Below are 17,837 nucleotides of genomic sequence, written 5' to 3'. Positions count from 1 at the left end.
CCCTTATGTTATTTCCCCCACCCTAATAGAATGTAATCTCCCTTAAAATGGGGATTTTTTTTTTTTCATTCTTGTCTTTTTATCCCAAGTACCTAAAATAGCATTTGGCACATACTAGGTCAAATGAGGTCAAACAGTTCAATGGAAAACTCACTTCTGGCAGCAAGCTATCAAAAAGTTGAAGGAGGGAGGGAGTTACACCGATTTGAAAGATCACTTGAAAGAAATGAAAGATTTAGAGAAATCAGCAAGGAAGACACAGGCATGGGAGAGGAAAAGATGAGAGCAAGTTCACTAGTTCTTGTTGCTAATCAGTTAACAGGGAACTCAGTACTAACCCAAGAAACGAGTTTGCCTCTGAAATGATAATTTATTGTTTAGTCATTTCTGCCTCTTCATGATCCCATTGGGGGTTTTCTTCGCAAAGATAATGGAAATGGTTTGCCATTTCTTTCTCCAGTTCATTTTACAGATGAGGAAATGGAGGCAAGCAGGATTAAATGTCTTGCCCCCACAAGGTCTAAGGCTACATTTGAACTCAGGCCTTCTTGACTCTAAGTTTAGTATTCAGTGTACTACAATTTACCTAGCTTCCTCAAAATAATAATAATAATAATTAGCATTTGTATAGTGCTTTAAGGTTTCCAAAGTGCTCTCTGTAAGTTGTTTCACTTTCTATTCACAATGACTCTGAGAAGAGGTCTATTATCACTCCCATTTTAGATAAAAAAAAAAAAAACTGAAACAAAGGTTAAGTGTCTTGCTCAGGGTCACAAGCCAGTAGTGTCTAAGATTTATCCTGACTTCAACTCCAGCACTTTAAGGTACCATCATCACTTCTTCTATGGGAATGCTCCCACCCTCACAAGGGAAACAGAGATGAGTGTAAAGGAGTGTAAAGGAGGAAGATTTATCTTCCTCCCAAAAGGTGGGAAAAGTGGTGGATTTGGGGAACTGGATTCAAATCCCTGCTGAGGTGGTTAAAATGCTAGGACTGGAATCAGGAAGATCTGAATTCAAATTCAACTTCAAATACTTATTCGCCATGTGGTCTTGGACATGTCACTTTGCTCTGTTTGCTTCAGTTTTCTCCTTCACAAAATGAACTAGAGAAGCAAACAGGAAACCATTCCAGGATTTTCACTATGAAAATTCCAAATGGAGTTTCATAGAGTGAGGCATGAGTGAAACAGTTCAAACCACACTGACTTTAGGCAAATAAACTTGACCTCTCTAGCCCTTAACTCCCTTGTCTGAATGATGAGAACAGACTACTCTCTGAAGTCCCTGAGTTTATGGCAAGAGTCTGGATTTATGATCAGCTGCCTTTTGTTGCATATATACTGGTCATTCTTTTCAGAGAATTGTCTTTTAGTCTGATAAAATAATGTGTCAAAAGCATTTATGAAGTGGTATTGTTCTCACTTCTGTTAGTAAATGTTGGCATTCAAACCCAAGTCCTTTGACTTCCAACTATAATGTTCTTTGCCTAGCACAACTGTATGTTTTAGATAAGGCATTTGCCTCTTAACACATGACTTTTCTATGGGATAAATGAGTATCCATTGCTGAGATGGAAGGCCACTTATTGTGTGTGTGGCCAGCCAGTAAGTCTTAGGAAAGAGGTGCACTTTGGCAGTTCGGGAAAAGAGGCAATTCAGGAACCTGTGGTGTTCAAGGCTGCAACTCTGGTTTTCCTCATTCATTTATTCACTCATATTCAGCTCTCCAATTCACTTGCTTGTCATCTCCCAAGGACAAATAACAACACATTCACTTGTTCATCCAGTAGAACATAAGCTTCTTGAGAACAGGGATTATTCCCTTTAAAAAAAAAATTGAGGGAGGGAGGTAATCCAGGTTAAATTACTCATTGAGGGTCACATAGCTAATAATAATCTGAGGCCAGATTTTGGGAAGTAGATAAATCTTGTTCCCCAAATGGAATCACAAAGAGTGGGATACATCATGTTGTTCAGTCATTTCAGTAATGTCCATTCTTTGTGACTCCATTTGGGGAACAAGGCTTACCTTCTTCCCAAAAGGTATGCACAGGAAAGTGAGAAAAGTGTTGGGACAGCTAGATTGCACAGTGGATAAAGCACCAGCCCTGAAGTCAGGAAGACCTGAGTTAAGAAAGAGAGAAGAGAGAGACTGAAAGAGACAGAGAGAGAGAGAAGAGAGAGAGAGAGAGAGAGAGAGAGAAGAGAGAGAGAGAGAGAAATAGAGAGAAGAGAGAAATAGAGAGAGAGACACACAGAGACAGACAGAGAGAGAGAGAGAGAGAGAGAGAGAGAGAGACAGAGACAGAGAGAGAGACAGAGAGAGAAGAGAGAGAGAGAAGGAGAGGAGAGGGAGAGAAGAGAGAGAGAGAGAGAAGAGAGAAGGAGAGGAGAGGAGAGAAGAGAGGAGAGAGAGACAGAGACAGAGAGAGAGAGAGAGAGAGAGAGAGAGGAGAGGAGAGAGAGAGAGAGAGAGAGAGGAGAGAGAGAGAGAGAGAGAGAGAGAGAGGAAAGAAAGAAAGAGAGAGAGAGAAGAAGAAGAAGAAGAAGAAGAAGAAGAAGAAGAAGGAAGAAGAAGAAGAGAGAAGAAGAAGAAGAAGAAGAGAAGAAGAAGAAGAAGAAGAAGAAGAAGAAGAAGAAGAAGGAGAGGAGAGGAGAGGAGAAGGAGGAGGAGGAGGAGGAGGAAGAGGAGGGGGGAAGGAGAAGGGGGGGAGAGAGGAGAGGAGAGGAGGAGGAGAGGAGAGGAGAGGAGGAGAGGAGAGGAGAGGAGAGGAGAGGAAGAGAGAGGGAGAGGGAGAGGGAGAGGGAGAGGAAGAGGAAGAGAGAGGGAGAGGGAGAGGGAGAGGGAGAGGGAGAGAGAAAAGTGTCAGATTTGGGAAACTGGACTTATCCCAGCTCAGGTAGCATAGTGGTTAAAAATCCAAGACTGGAATTAAGAAGACCTGAGTTCAAATGTAGCCTCTGACACATACTAGCTGTGTGATCTGTACAAATCACTTAACTTTGTTTGCCTCAGTTTCCTCATCTGTAAAAATAACTGGGAAAGGAAATGGCAAACCACCTCAGTATCTTTGCCAAGAAAACCTTTAAATGCTCTGCATGTATTTAACTGATATCAGATTGCTTGCTGTCTTGGGGAGAGGGAAGGTGGAGGGAAGGAAGAAAAATTTGGAAAAGAAAGTTTTACAAAAATGAATTCACATGTATTTGGAAAAATAAAAAAGCTGCTAAGGAAAAAATAAAAAAGAAAACTTCAAATGGGGTCAGAAAAAATCGGACACAATCTAAATGACTGAATAACACATATTAGACACTTTGCTAAGAGCTTTATTTTCTTATTCTTTATTTTCTAATAGTTTCTATATTATAGGGCTATTATTATCCCATTTTACAGATGAGAAAACTGAAGCATATAAGGGTTTAGTGACCGGTCCAGGGTCACACAGCTCTCTGTGTCTGAAGCTGTATTTGAATTGCGTTTACTCCTGACCACTGACTGGGTATTCTGTACACCATGGCACCACCTAGTGGCTTCTGATTCCATTTTCCAACATCTCCAGGACTAGGTGATCTCCCAGCTGTTCCTAAGAGTTTCAAAGAGGGCTCCTGAGCAGCAACCTGATCCTTACAATAGAAAAAATTAGTGTCATTATCTTTCTAAGTTCCCTGCCTTCCTCACCTGGATCAAAGACCTTGGTAAGGTCTTGTATATGGTAAGGGAATGAAATTTCTTCCGAAAATTGGATGTAAAGTTTCTACGTAAGGGATAAAAATAAGATATTGGTGTGCCCTAAGGTAATTAGGGCAGCATATAGCATATTGGACTCAGTCAGGATGTCTTGAGTTCAAAAAAGACCATGGATATTACCTGTATACGTCTGAGCAAGTCACTTAACCGCTGTCTGCCTCAGTTTCCTCAATTGTAAAATGAAGATAATAATAGTACCTACCTCCCAGGGTTGTTTTAAGGATCAAATAAAATTACATTTATAAAACATTTAGTACATTCCCTAGCACATAATATTCATGTAGTTTAATTCCTTTCTTTGAAAGGAATTAAAACAACTTATGGTCACAGAACCTTAGCATTGGAAGAAATTCTTAGATCTTTTTTTTAACCCCTTAAAAATCATGAATTCCCTTCTATTGCATTTGCTGTTGATGGGAAAATCACTATCTACTAAAGCATTCCACCTCAGTTTAGTAAACTCTAATTGTTAGAGGATTTTTCCTTCTATTAAACCAAAATTTTCATCCTTGTACTTACTCCCACCTTTTCCTGATTTCATGCTTAGTACTCTATCCACTATATTACCCATATCCCTGCAGGTTGCATATTCACATGCTTATGTATTTCTTTTTTTTTTTTTATTAATACATAGACACAACAAAATCTGATAGGAACTATATTTAAATGTGATTCAGGCTGTTCTCAGAAGTATTATGGACCACATGCATTTAGCACCTCAGCTCTAGGGAACCCCTAAGAGTCTGCTACAAGGACTATTATCAGTTATATGTAGATGTTAGTATATGTTCTCAGTCTGTCTGGCTAAGCCATAGAGGAACTCAGTGCTTCTCACTATTTTTAATGGGCTGGGCTGGAGGTAGGGAGAGAGTCAGGAACAGACAGCAATGTAACTAGACTGCTCTTTCTTTTCTCCAACCATTACCTCCCGGTCTGGACTCCAGAACAAAGGACTGGGACACAGACGGCTCTATCACTTCCTACCTGAAAGATGCTGCACAGAGCTCTTGGCAAGAGGAGGTCACGGGAGGCCCACACTCAATCCAGAGAACAATAACCACCATCTCTTCTGTAAAAGGCCTGGAGCCCAGTGGGTCTCAGGAATATGAGAAGATCCTGATGCCCACAGTAGAGCACATGCGAATCGACTCCTTGGAACAGTCAGAGTCCGAGAGCCCCCTGACCGAGAGAGAGCACAGACATCCACCTGTTCTGAGTCAGGGCTATGGAAAATGGATGGAAGAAACTGAGAGTGCCTTCTCCAGGCTAGTCAAGGTAAGGCTCATGAAGACAGCTAGGCAGCTCCAAGTCCTTTTGGCAGTTCTTATGGAACTTCCCAAATACAAATTCAAACATTTCATTCACTTTGCTCAATTGTAGCTAAATTATTCTCTACATTTGTTTTTTGTTGACACCCTACCAGATTGAATTGGCCTAAAGCAAGAGGAGTCAACCATTTCTAAGTTGTGCTTGACCAGTTCCCATCATAGGTTTCTCGCTTTTCTCATTAATCCCTTTCAATTTGCACTCTGTTCTTTCTTTTTCCTTCTTCCCTCCCTCCCCTCCTTCCTTCCTTCCCTCTTTTCCTTCCTCTATCCCTTTCTTTCTTCCTTTCCTCCTTCCCTTTTTTCCTTCCTTCCTTCTTTTCTTTCTTTCTTCCCTCCCTCCCTCCCTCCCTCCCTTCCTTTCTTCCTTTCCTTTCTCTCTTGCTTTTCTTTCCTCTCTCCCTCCTTTCTTTTTTTCCCTTCTTCTCTTCCTTCTTTCCCTTCCTTTATTCTTTCTTTTCTTTCCTCTTCCTTCCTCCCTTCTTTTCCTTTTCCCCTGTCTCCCTTCCTTCCTCCATCCCTTCCTTCTTTTCTCCCCTTTCTTTCTTCCCTACCTCCTCTCTCCCTTCTTTCTTTCCTTCCTTCCCTCCTTCCCTCTTTCTTTTTTGCCTTACTTTCTCATAGACTCAGAAATCCTCATTGGAAGAGACCTTAGAAATCATCTTTGGAAACCCTTCTTTGCATTTTATAAATTAAAAAGAGCCTTTTTTATCTTCCATAGAAATAAAGGGATTTATCCAAGATCACACAGCTGATAACTGATTGAATTGAGATCTGAACTCAACTCTTCTGCCTCTAAACTTAATCTTATTTTGATACCACCTACTTACATGTTCTCCTTTCCCACCCCTTCCTAACTCTTCCTTGCTTTGGGTCTTTCAGTGGTAGTTCAGGGTTATCACTACTTAGTAGGCCCTAAAGGCAGGGTAGATTCCAAGATAATCCCAGATTCCTGGCTTCAAGAACCTGCCAGAAGTTAAATAGTTTTATTTAGAATGCTGTCCTGCCAAATATGTGAGTGTTGGACTGGCTGCTGGTCTCCATTTATAACATTGATCTACCATCCTGCATTCTCCCTAATTGGGTTTCTGCTGTATTACAAATCCTTACCACCTCCCCCCACCAACCTCTCTGGGGAAGGATTAGGAAAGGAGCTTCCAGGAACAGACACAGATTGAACTGGGTCTAAAAGAGTGGTTGTTAACCTGAGGTCTATGAATGCTTTGGAAGTATAGATTTAGCTGGGGGGAAATGACATCTTTATTTTCGCTAACTTTTGGTTTCCTCTGTAATTCTATATGTTTTCTTTTATGCATTTAAAAATGTGATTTCTGAGACAGACTGTCAGAGGGAGCATGAAAGATTAGGAATGCTCTCACTAGAGCTTGGGGACAGTGAGAGAGAAAGAGGAAAAAGATAGAATTTGATCATAGGATCAAATAATCATTAAGATCTAGGGCAGGAAGATTTAGGCCTTAGAGATCATTTAGACCAAAGAGTCTTAAATTAAGATCCAAAGCCTCCCCCCCCACCCCCCTCCCGGAGGATCCAGATAGATTCCAGGGAGTCCATGAATATAAGTTAAGGAAAAAGGTGTAATTTTACTTTCATGTTTTGTTGTTCAATTACACTACACTAACTCTTCACAACCCCTTTTGGGGTTTTCTTGGTAGATCTTTCTCCATATTTTCATTGACTTCTGAGTAAAATCAATTATTTCCTTCAATTATGAATGTAGGTAGGAATGTACTGGTATATACCTAACAACAAACTCATCAAGAAAAAAATATATACACATGACCCATTTTTATGTTTAGTTGGCATTATTTGCATTTTCTCCATCACTTTATTTAGTCTAAATGATCAACAAAACAATAAATCAAGCTCTGATTTATAGGATTTGACAATTTCTAAGGTACAAATGCCCATACTGAAAATTTCATCATTGGGAACTGGATTTTTTTGTTTTGTTTTGTTTTTTTAAGAAAATGTGATTTTTTTTTTATATAATAACTTTTTATTGACAGAACCCATGCCCGGGTAATTTTTTACAATATTATCCCTTGCACTCACTTCTGTTCTGATTTTTCCCCTGTCTCCCTCCACTCCCTCCCCGAGATGGCAAGTAGTCCTATACATGTTAAATATGTCACAGTATATCCTAGATACAATATATGTTTGCAGAACTGAACAGTTCTCGTGTTGCACAGGGAGAATTGGATTCAGAAGGTAGAAATAACCCAAGAAGAAAAACAAAAATGCAAACAGTTTACACTCATTTCCCAGGGTTCTTTCTTTGGGTGTAGCTGCTTCTGTCCATCATTGATCAATTGAAACTGAGTTAGGTCTCTTTGTCAAAGAAATCCACTTCCATCAGAATACATCCTCATACAATATCGTTGTTGAGGTATATAATGATCTCCTGGTTCTGCTCATTTCACTTAGCCTCAGTTCATGTAAGTCACTCCAAGCCTCTCTGTATTCATCCTGCTGGTCATTTCTTACAGAACAATAATATTCCATAACATTCATATACCACAATTTAATTGGGAACTGGTTTGAACTGGCTCCAAATCACCTCTAAATGGGTTGCCTCCAGATTGTCAAAGTGATTTTGTGTCACACACACACAAAAAGGTTAATTAAAGCTTTAATTAAAGTCTAACCCCTTCACTGCTGCAAATATAGTCCCAGAGAATCATAAATAATTTGCCTATGCCATACAGGAAGAAATAAGCAAAGTTGGGATTTGAACTCAGATCCTATTACTCTAAATCTGGGGATTTAGCTGGTCAGCTAAATTGGGCATCCTTTTAGCAAACAGCTAGGCTGGAATGCTCTCATAGAGGATAACAGGCTACTGATATTTCCATTGACTCATTGAAGGCATCTGTTGTTGTTCAGTTATGTCCAACTCTTTATGATCCCATTGGGAATTTTTGTAGCAAAGATATTGTACAGATGAGAAAACTGAGTCAAGGGCTCAGTGACTTACCCAGGATCACATAGCTAGTAAGTATCTGAGACAGGATCTAAACTCAGGTTTTCCTGAATCAGGCCTGATGCTCAATCTATTCTGCCAGCTAACTACTTCATGCAACTAATAAATAGCATTTAATTCACAAAATTAAGAGCTGGGATTTAATAAATTCAAAAAATTAAAACCACGAAGGAACCTGAGAGAATATCTGATCCAACTCTCTCATTTTATAGATGAGGAAATGTAGATTCAAAGATTCAAAGATGATATTCTCAACATCACTTAGTGGCAAACAAAGCCAGAGCTACAAATCCTGATCCTCTGACTCCAAATCTAGGCTTTTTTCTGATCCTTAGCCTTGTGCTGTTTCCCCTAAATGATTTGGAAAAGATGAGCATCTGTTGTAGAGAGTAGGATTATTTCATTTGACAGTAGCAGCATTTTTTGTTACTTGTGCACACATAACGTAACGCCTGTGTGGTTACACATGCATGGACTGCTCTCTGATAACTTACATTCAAAAAAAGGGCATAACATGGACAAAAAATGTAAGGGCATTTAATTCAATTCAATTAACATTGATTAAACACCTACTATGTGCTAAGCAGTGGGGATACAAAGACAAAAAATATGAGGATAAAAATGAAAACAATCCCTGTTCTTAAATAGCTTAAATTCTACTGGGAGAAAATATGTATACAGGCAATTGCCAGCATTTATATGGTTTTTTAAGATTTTCCAAGCACTTTATGAATGTTCCCTCATTTAATCCTCATGGAAATCCTGGGAGGTAGGGAAGAAGAGGAAGTGAAGAAGAAGAAGAAAGAAGAAAAAGAAGAAGAAGAAGAAGAAGAAGAAAAAGAAGAAGAAGAAGAAGAAGAAGAAGAAGAAGAAGAAGAAGAAGAAGAAGAAGAAGAAGAAGAAGAAGAAGAAGAAGAAGAAGAAGAAGAAGAAGAAGAAGAAGAAGAAGAAGAAGAAGGAAAAGAACTTACATTTATAGAATACCTACTACTGCACTAACTACTTTACAAATATTATCCAATTTGATCTTCACAACAACTCTGGGAGGTATTATTATCCACATTTTATAAATAAGAAAACAGAGGCATCTAGAAGTTAAGTGCTTTTTTAGGTCACACAGCTACTAAATGTCTGGATTTGAATTCAGGTCTTCCAGACTCCAGGCTCAGCATTTCTGTCCAGTGTACCACTTATCCGCCTCCAAAGATAAACTACCAAGTAAAAGAATCAGGAAAGGCCTTGAGTGAGAGAGGAACCTTAACCAAAATCTTCAATAATGGTGGGAATTCCAAGAAACAGAGGTGAAGCTTGAGTGCATTCCAGGCATGGGGCAAAAGCAGGAAGAAGCAAGTGAGATGCCAAGGACAGAGAACAGGATAATTTCCCCTTAAATTTTAAGTTCCTGTAGGATAGAGACTATCTTTTGCCTCTTTTTGTGTCCCAAACACTTAGCACAGTGCTTTGGCACATAGCAGTTGTTCATAGAGGTTTGTTGACTGGACTAATTTGAATGAAATGTAGAGGTTTTTGAGGAATAAGGGAAAATCTGGAAAAAGAGAGAAAGAGACATCAATTAAATAAATTATTTCTATGATATACAAGAGAATTGTGTTCTTCTAGGTCAAGAGAAATCATCCCTGCTCCTCTCTTGGCCCAGCTTCCTGGGCTAAATTCCCTAAGGGATTCACTCAACACCACTTATAGAAATTGCTTGCTTCCTGGGAATATTTTTGAAATAAACCTGACCTTCCAGGGCCTACTTGAAGCTCTCAGCTCTGGTGGCAAATGCATGAATTTCTATCACCTATGGTCCCAGGACAACAGTCTTAAAAGAATCTCACCAGATGCATTTCCTGACCTGATTTTGAATTCCTGAATTTTCCCATATACGAAAAGCCCCCCAAAAGAAGGCCCTCTCTTTGACAGGAGGTGCCCTGGCACTCATCTAGCATAAAGATCCTAAGAAAACCAATTGAGTAAGACCCTCATTTGTTAGTCCTAGGAGAAGAGGGAAGGGTGCAGAAACCAGGGGTGTCACTTTCCTGAGCATAAGTGACTTTGACATGAGTGTCGCGCTCAAGAGGACAGCTGCACCTGCCTGCTTCCTTCTTACCCAAATGACCAGCCCCAGCCAACTGATATGCAGGGGCTAAAATTACAGAGCCCTGACGTCACCCCGGGCCAGCCCGGGATGGCTATGTCGGAGGGCGGATGCACAGACCCAGGACTGCTCCAGTTGAAGGGCTCCTCCCTTCTGCTACTTTCCTGAAGCCTAACACCCCAAAAGAGAACTAGATGAATCCCCTAGTGAGCTCGTAAGCCAGGGAGAGAATGAGAAGGCAGACCCCTTCCGTGGCTGGGCCGTTGGCACCGCTCGGCACCCCTGAGCCGGGTCAGTGAAGTGACAGCAAAGATGTGGACCTTTGTTACCCAGCTCTTGGTCATGCTGGTTCTGCTGAGCTTTTTCCTGGTCAGCTGTCAGAATGTCATGCACATTGTCCGTGGCTCCCTGTACTATGTGCTGAAGCGTTTACACCAGGAACTGGACAAGGAGCTAGGGGAGGACGAGGGCCTGAGTGACGACGAAGAATCCATCTCCACCAGGGTGGTGCGGCGTCGGGTCATTGTGAAGGTAAAAGCTAAGTGGAGGAGTAGGGAGTGCCCTTTCAGGGACAAGGGCCCCAAAAGGCCTTTCCAAGATCTTGAGGGGGAAGAATAGAGGGCTGAAGGGGAAGCCTTAAAACCCCAGGAGAGAGGCACAAATGTCAAAAGAGGAAGAAGGGCAGAGAATGAGCCCCTCTCCATGGCTGACATTCCCCATTTTTCCCCAGAATTTCCTCGGTGGTAGAAATGGCTTCCAATTAGAGGTCAGGCTATCTGGGTTCTAGTCTCAAGCTCATCATTTATCAGCTTGATTAGGCAAACCATTCAACCTCCTAGATTGCTATATTATTAGAATGTTGAATTCCTTAAATCCAGGGATTATTAATATATGGGTTTTACACTCTGTCCCCTAGTTTTGGCCCTTTTCTGGGAGGGGAACAGACCAATAATTTCACTGATTTAGGAAATTCTCAGAAAGAAAACTTCCTCTACAAGTGCAGTATCTGTTCCAAAATTTAATCCACAGTTGTCTGGAGGTATCATAATTCACCTGGTCCAACCCTGCCCCCTACACCTTTCTTTAGGTGTAGAAACTATTTCCTGAGCTTTGATTTCTTCACTTGTAAAATAGGAATAAGGACACCTCTATGGCTATGTTTCAGGATTGTTGTGAAGTTTAAATGAGATAACAAATGTAAAAATACTGTGTAAAACTGTAATATTTCAATGGTATTAAACAAGGATTCTTTCATCTCTTTTTGTGTCATGGACCCTTCTAACAATCTGGTTTATTATCTAGAATCCTTCTCCATTTAATGTTTTTAAATGTATAAGATAAAATACACAGGCATACAAAGGAAACCGATCTATTGAAATATCACTATTAATTTTCATTTTTTAAATTTTTACTCACTTAGAACTTAAATACAAAATGACAAAAATAAATCACCATGTATATAGCATAACATAGGGAGGATTCATGAGGTTACAATTAAACTACATATGTAGTAATATGAAAAAAATGCTCTAAGTCATTATTGATTAGAGAAATGCAAATTAAAACATCTTAAAAAAGAAAATCTCTGCTCAGAAGGTGTATGTGGATATTCCCTTCAGAGATGCAGATGACACCTTCTCCTCTTCAATACTTTATTGAAAGTCTTCTTGAACTGATATGACCAAAAATATTCATGACCAGGTGGCCAACATTCTAAGGTTCTGAGGTAATGAGACCTTTGACACCAAGCTAGTCCGGTCCTCTGGCAGCCTACACATAGTCCCTATTACCAGGCCTGTTATACAAAATCTTTCCAGGCTGCTCTGATCTATCAAAACTTCCCTTCCTTGGCATAACCTTCAGGAATTAGGCTTAATGGACAGTTAGATGGCACAGCAGATAAAGCACCAGCCCTGGAGTCAGTAGGAACAGAGTTCAAATCTGGCCTCAAATACTTATTAGCTGTGTGACCCTGGACAGATGACTTCATCCTGAGAAAAGAAGGAAAGAAAAGAAGAATCATTTTTAAGCTTAGAGTTATTTCTATAACAGGATGATTTTTGTGGTGTCAAACATATAAAGTACTCTGCACAAAAAGTGGTCCTGGCAAACCTGCTCAGGACTCCCTCCTGATTCAAACCTTGTGGTCCTGCTCCATGTCGACCCACATGCTCCCATTGACTACCCACCATGCTCCTTGTGTCCCTGCTTTCCTGTGATTATGGCTGCTGCTGCCACCACCACTCCATTATCTGCCCCATCTCCCTGACCCCTGCCTCCCTACCTTATTAAATCTGACATTTCCTCTTCTCTAACTCTAGGGAAATGAGCTTCAGGATATTCCAGGGGAACACGTGACTGAAGAACAATTCACTGATGAGCAAGGCAACATTGTCACAAAGAAGGTGAGAGCCCAGCTAGGTGGGGAAGGGTCAGATGGATGGGGAGCAGCAGAAACTTCTCTTCAGGGAGAAGAGGGTTAATCCATGGGTACTTGAGACTGCATTTCCTTGCTTACCCCAAATGAGGGAGACCAATGTAGAGTTTTTCGTGGCTTCTAGATACAATGACTATCTTGGATAGAGTAATTATCTTGGATACAGTTACTATCTGGGATACAGTGACTGTATTTTCCAAAACTGGAATATATGGTCTCAGAGAGGAAATTCTCTTTGACAGCCAATTTTCTTTTCTTGAAATCAAAATTGTCCCCCCCCAAAATGCAAAACATTCAGTCACCGAAGGGATAGGGACAAAACTGGTGATTTTTATCATTCCTTTTGATACACAAATGAGTTCACTCTCTGTTCTAAATCAGGCACCTTCCTTGTAACTTACAGACTTGGAGATGCACCTGGGCTACTTACTGTGATATCACAATGAATAGCCTACGGTGACACAGCCAATATAGGGTAGATATGGAATATGAACTCAAGTCTTGTTGATCTCTAAGCTGGGCTCTCTATCCATGATGCCATGCTTATTTCTTATGGTTACCATGGCCCCCTGGCTAACCCAGATTTCATCTCTTGACAGTATTTCATAGGTTGCACAGAAATAAATTCAGTCCCCTCATTTTACATATAAGGAAATTGAAGCCCAGAAAAGTTGAGTGATTGGACTATAATAGGTAGCAGAGTCAAGATTTAAGCAAGCCCTGATTCTCTAGTTAACCATAGTAGCACAATCATAATAAGTATCCATTGTTTTTTCCATTATGACAGTTTTCTTCAAAGATTTTAACTCCAATTGCGTCAGAAAAAAAATACATTGCCTTGTTCCTCAATGCCTCTGTCTGCTTTGACCTGAGGCATTGCTAGTAAGATCACAGATGCTGAAGTCCTTTAGACCTACTCTTCATTTTATAGCTGTTGAACACCATCCTCTTCTCTGGCAAATGCCCCTCATGCTAGCTTGTTAACAGAGATATCAGGAGGAGACATGGAGGAGAAAAGGAAATACAGTATCCCCTACTTAAGAAAGGGTTCTTTATAGAGTAAGTGAACCATAAGCAGAACTGGCCATGGCACTGTGCTTGGAAGGACAAAGAAAGAAACCCCATCTTTTTTCTCTTTCAGATAATCCGCAAAGTGGTTCGGCAGATAGACACATCTGGGGACAGGGCCACGCAGGAACTGGAGGAGGTGAATACTGAGGGGTCTCTGCAGGAGTCCAGTGAGCTGGAAACAGATATTGATGACTTTATGAAACATGCCAAGGTATGAGCGGTCTCTGGTTTCCAGAGAGACTCCTCTCACACTGGGGTCTGCCTCTCACAGACCGCAGCAGCCCTGGGGAGGCAAGAGCCGATCACCGCCTCTTTTTTCCTGGTATCCTGGACTCTATTTCTAGCTGTCTCTCATCTCTTCCAGCTCAACTTGGGATTCTGTCTATATGTACCCTGTTTTTTACCCCTTGGTCTCAGCTCCCTTGAGGCATTTTGAGAAGGGGGAGAGAGCCCTGGGGCCATTCCCTTTTCCTTGAGGGCCTCGTTCTTACCTACTTCCTTGCTGATTCCTCTTCTATTCTTTTGTTTCTGTTTGTCTGTCTTTCTCTATCCCTGCCATCTGCCTTGCCTTCCTGCCATCTGCCCTGCCTTCCTGCCTCTATTGCCGGCTCTCTCTAGGCGGAGGTGAGAGGGAGTAGTACCCTGCAATCGGAGCTGATCGAAGGGAGGAAGGGGGCTCAGATAGTGAAACGAGCAAGCCTGAAAAGGGGGAAGCAGTGATCTCCTGGCCCCTCCCTGTCGAATGGCCTCTTTGGAGGTAATTTCTCCTTTCTTCAAATTCCCTAAACTCTGTGCCAATGCATGCATGCATGTAAAGAAGGCCCCATGTTCAGTGTTGGGACCACAGAGATGAGATAACAACAGAGACCCTACTCTCTAAGAATTAAGACCCTAATAGAGGCAATACAACCTAAATGTGGTAAAAAGGACAGCACAATGAAGGCAAAGGCAAGTTCCAGACAATATGCACTAGGAAAATAGGAGGGGGGAGAAGACACTTTTAACTGAAAGCAATCAAGGAAGACGACTTCATGGAGAAAATGGTACCTAAATAGGTCCTAGGAGGGATAGAGGTATTTCAAAAGGGAACAATGTGGACTGGGGACATTCCAAACTTGAAGGATGTCCTTCATGACCATCTAGATAGGGATCGGAGGCTGAAAAAGGGAGCAGATAAGCATCCAGTTTAGCTGGAATACTGAATTTAGCAAATTGTTGCAAATAAGACTAGAAAGGTCAATTAGAGGCAATTTGCAGATGCTCTCAAATGCCATGGAAGGTCAAGAGTATATATATTTTTTTATCTTGGAGCTCACAGTTTCTCAAACTTTTTCCACTTCCAGCCCCCTTTTCCCCAAGAAATTTTTATGTAACATAGGTATATAAAATAGGTATACAATTCAAACATTTACTGATAATAATTCATAATTTCACGACCCCTACATTCAGTTACACAGTAATATGTGGGATCACAAACCACAGTTTAAGATGTTTTGCTATAGGCAATATAAAGCCACTGAAGATTTTTTAATAAGTGACATCATAATAATAACATTTATATCATACTTTAAGGTTTGTTAATAGAAGTTTCAATTTACCAATTGATGCAAAAATCTACTTGTTCCTTCTCGGTATTCTTAAATTCCAGTCCTTTTAGTATTTATTAATAAGAATCAATGATAATTATTCATTATAATGAATAATTATTATCATGACAATTATTTCATAGTCCTGTAGAGTTTCAAATGATACATTCTCTGAGCCTTGTAAGATAGTTTTCTGCAGGTGGTTTTATCCCCATCTTATAGGTGTGGAGAGTTGGCAAGGTTAGGTGATCTTTCCCGAGTCACACAGCTGGTAAGCATCAAAGAAGAATTCAATACTAGATTTCTCTGTGTACTCTCTTCATTACACCAGGTGGTTTGTAGAACACTCTCTTCACTACCCTGTGAGGCAGTTAAAAATCCTCTTAGAGAAACTGGGATTTGCTCAAGTTCACAATCCTGCCTCAGATGGTCACTAATTAAGTGAACAAAGTCAAGTTACTTTCTGAGTCTGTTTCTTCATCTGTAAAATAGGAACAATCACTGTAACGCCTATATCATAAAGTTTTCAAGGGGACTGAGACAATGTCTAGAAAATAAGTTTGCAAGCCTCTTAAGTGTCAAAGCCAGGATTCAAATCCACAGCTTTCAATCTCCAATTGCAGTGCTCTTTCCTCTACAAAGTAAAGCTAGATCCTTGTCTTGGGAAATTTGTTTTGTCCTGGAGAGTTGGGAGGCAGAGAAAAACCAGTCAGAATGTTAATTCAATATAATCTAGGCAAGAGGTGATGAGAATGGTGGCAGCAGGTGTAAAAAGAAGATGCCCTTTGTAGAGATTCTTCTTACTGTCATTCAAGCAAAGCATCTGCTTTAGCGCCAAACACTGATTGGTCCTATATCTTCTGTTTGGGAATCAAATATCCCCCTTTATCCAAACACTTACCTTCAGCAATGCTCTAATTCTGCCACAAGCAGAATAGTCCCAGAGGCAATTCACTTAATTTAAAAAAAAAAAACCAAAAATCTTTTTATGCCTCAGTTTCTTCATCTGTAAAAGTAATGAAAATGCAGACTCTGTCTATCTTTCAGGGATGTTATGAAGTCCCAAATGAAGTAGCGGATAAGAAAGTCATTCAGGAAATAGAAAATTATAGATAGAAGTAGGATTAATATAGGAAATAATGATGATGAAGGGGATGGAGCAAAGAGGAAAGACAAGGGATAGCAATGGTAAGATTGCTAAGTCCCCAACTGGAGGCCTGAGTATAAGTGTCTTTAAATATTGAAATGTAACTTTCAAGGAAGAAGGAAAAATTTTAGAGAGGAAAGAGCTTCAGGCATAGTAAAGTCAGAAGAAAAGATGGAAGGGACCCTGGATGTGGGGTCAGAGCTTCCTCAGAGGGCAGACTCCTTTATGTAGGAAAAGACTAAGACAGATGATCTTGGAGGTCCCTTCCAAGCTTTAGGTTTCTGTGATTCTGGGACCCCGATTCAAATCCTGCCCTGCTAAAGGTTCTCTCTGTAAGACCTTCATCAGCTGTAAAATAAGGGGGTTAAACTAAGCCTCTTTCTGAGCATCTGTCTTTGAAGCTATAAGACTAGGGTGATAAGACCTGTGCTGGTTATCTTACAAGGTGGTGGACAAGAAAGATTTTGTAAAATGAAAAGTGCTGTTTTTTTTTTTTCTTTTTGGTCCAGATCCATTATTTCATTTGGGTAAGTCAGAGAACTCACGTTATAGAAATGCCTCCCACCAATGTAGATGGGGAAAGGAGAAAGGGATAAGCATTTATCAAACACCTACTCTATGCTAGGTATTGTATAAGTGCTCTACAAATATTATCTCAACTGATCCTCACAATAACCCTGGGAGGTAGCACTGTACTTTTATTATACCCTTTTTACAGCTGAGCAAACTGAGACAAACAAGATTAAATGACTTACACAGCTAGATGGGGAACTAGACTATAAACCTACAGTCTCAAAGAGTTGCCCGGACACCACCCAAAATGATAGCCAGCATGTATAATAATAGCTAGTATTTATATAGCTCTTTAAGGTTTATGAAGAGTAGTAAACATTTTTAACATTTATAAACATTATCTTGTTTATCTCTGTAAACATTATCTCATTTGATCCTCACTGTAACAACCTGAGAGGCAGGTACCAATATTATTCCTACTTTACAGATGAGAAAAGTTGAGGCAGACAGAGGTTTAAATGGAGACAAATAGAGGTCTTAGGGTTACACAGCTAGTAAGTGTCTGAGACTGGATTTGAATTTTTTGAACCCAAGGAAGCCAGTTTTCTATGTCTCTGACAGTTGTGTGTCTAGGTTATTATTACCATTAACAAGAAAAGGCTTAAATTGAGTTCTTGAGGACTTCAGTGGGCCAGAACCCCAGGAATGGCCAAAATGAGGAAGTATAAGAGCTGAGTAGCCTTAGCCCAGGAGTGGAGGGAGATTGCTTTTGTTCCAAGGCTCAGGATGGACTTTTCCTGGGTTTACCTTGAATGTGTAGAGAGGTTGGGGGCCTCAATTGCCAACCAGGAGTCTCTGGATTGGTTCTGCAATGGCCAAGCGAAGCAGTTCTGAGACTCTGTAGCT

At 40.5% G+C, this 17,837-nt stretch overlaps 1 protein-coding gene across 9 annotated transcripts in view; it reads left to right on the top strand.

Annotated features, from left to right (window-relative positions):
• The window catches only part of ANK1 (ankyrin 1), a 190,909-nt gene that overhangs the window by 163,770 nt on the left and 9,302 nt on the right, over positions 1-17,837 (top strand). For 6 of the 9 annotated variants that reach the window (XM_051975589.1, XM_051975583.1, XM_051975588.1 and 3 more), the window contains 4 exons: positions 4,695-5,025; positions 12,499-12,582; positions 13,756-13,821; positions 14,304-14,442. In XM_051975589.1, the coding sequence (XP_051831549.1) occupies positions 4,695-5,025; positions 12,499-12,582; positions 13,756-13,821; positions 14,304-14,405 (583 nt within the window). In that variant the 3' untranslated portion in view covers positions 14,406-14,442. Of the gene's footprint in view, positions 1-4,694; positions 5,026-9,010; positions 10,709-12,498; positions 12,583-13,755; positions 13,897-14,303; positions 14,443-17,837 lie in introns of those variants that run through there. The other 3 variants (XM_051975591.1, XM_051975584.1, XM_051975582.1) reach the window with 3 other exon arrangements.

Source organism: Antechinus flavipes, chromosome 2 (assembly GCF_016432865.1).
Source record: "Antechinus flavipes isolate AdamAnt ecotype Samford, QLD, Australia chromosome 2, AdamAnt_v2, whole genome shotgun sequence".
NCBI classification, from domain to species: Eukaryota; Metazoa; Chordata; class Mammalia; order Dasyuromorphia; family Dasyuridae; genus Antechinus; species Antechinus flavipes.
The sequence above is the reverse complement of the archived record's forward strand: the minus strand, read 5'-3'. Positions and strand labels throughout refer to the sequence as shown.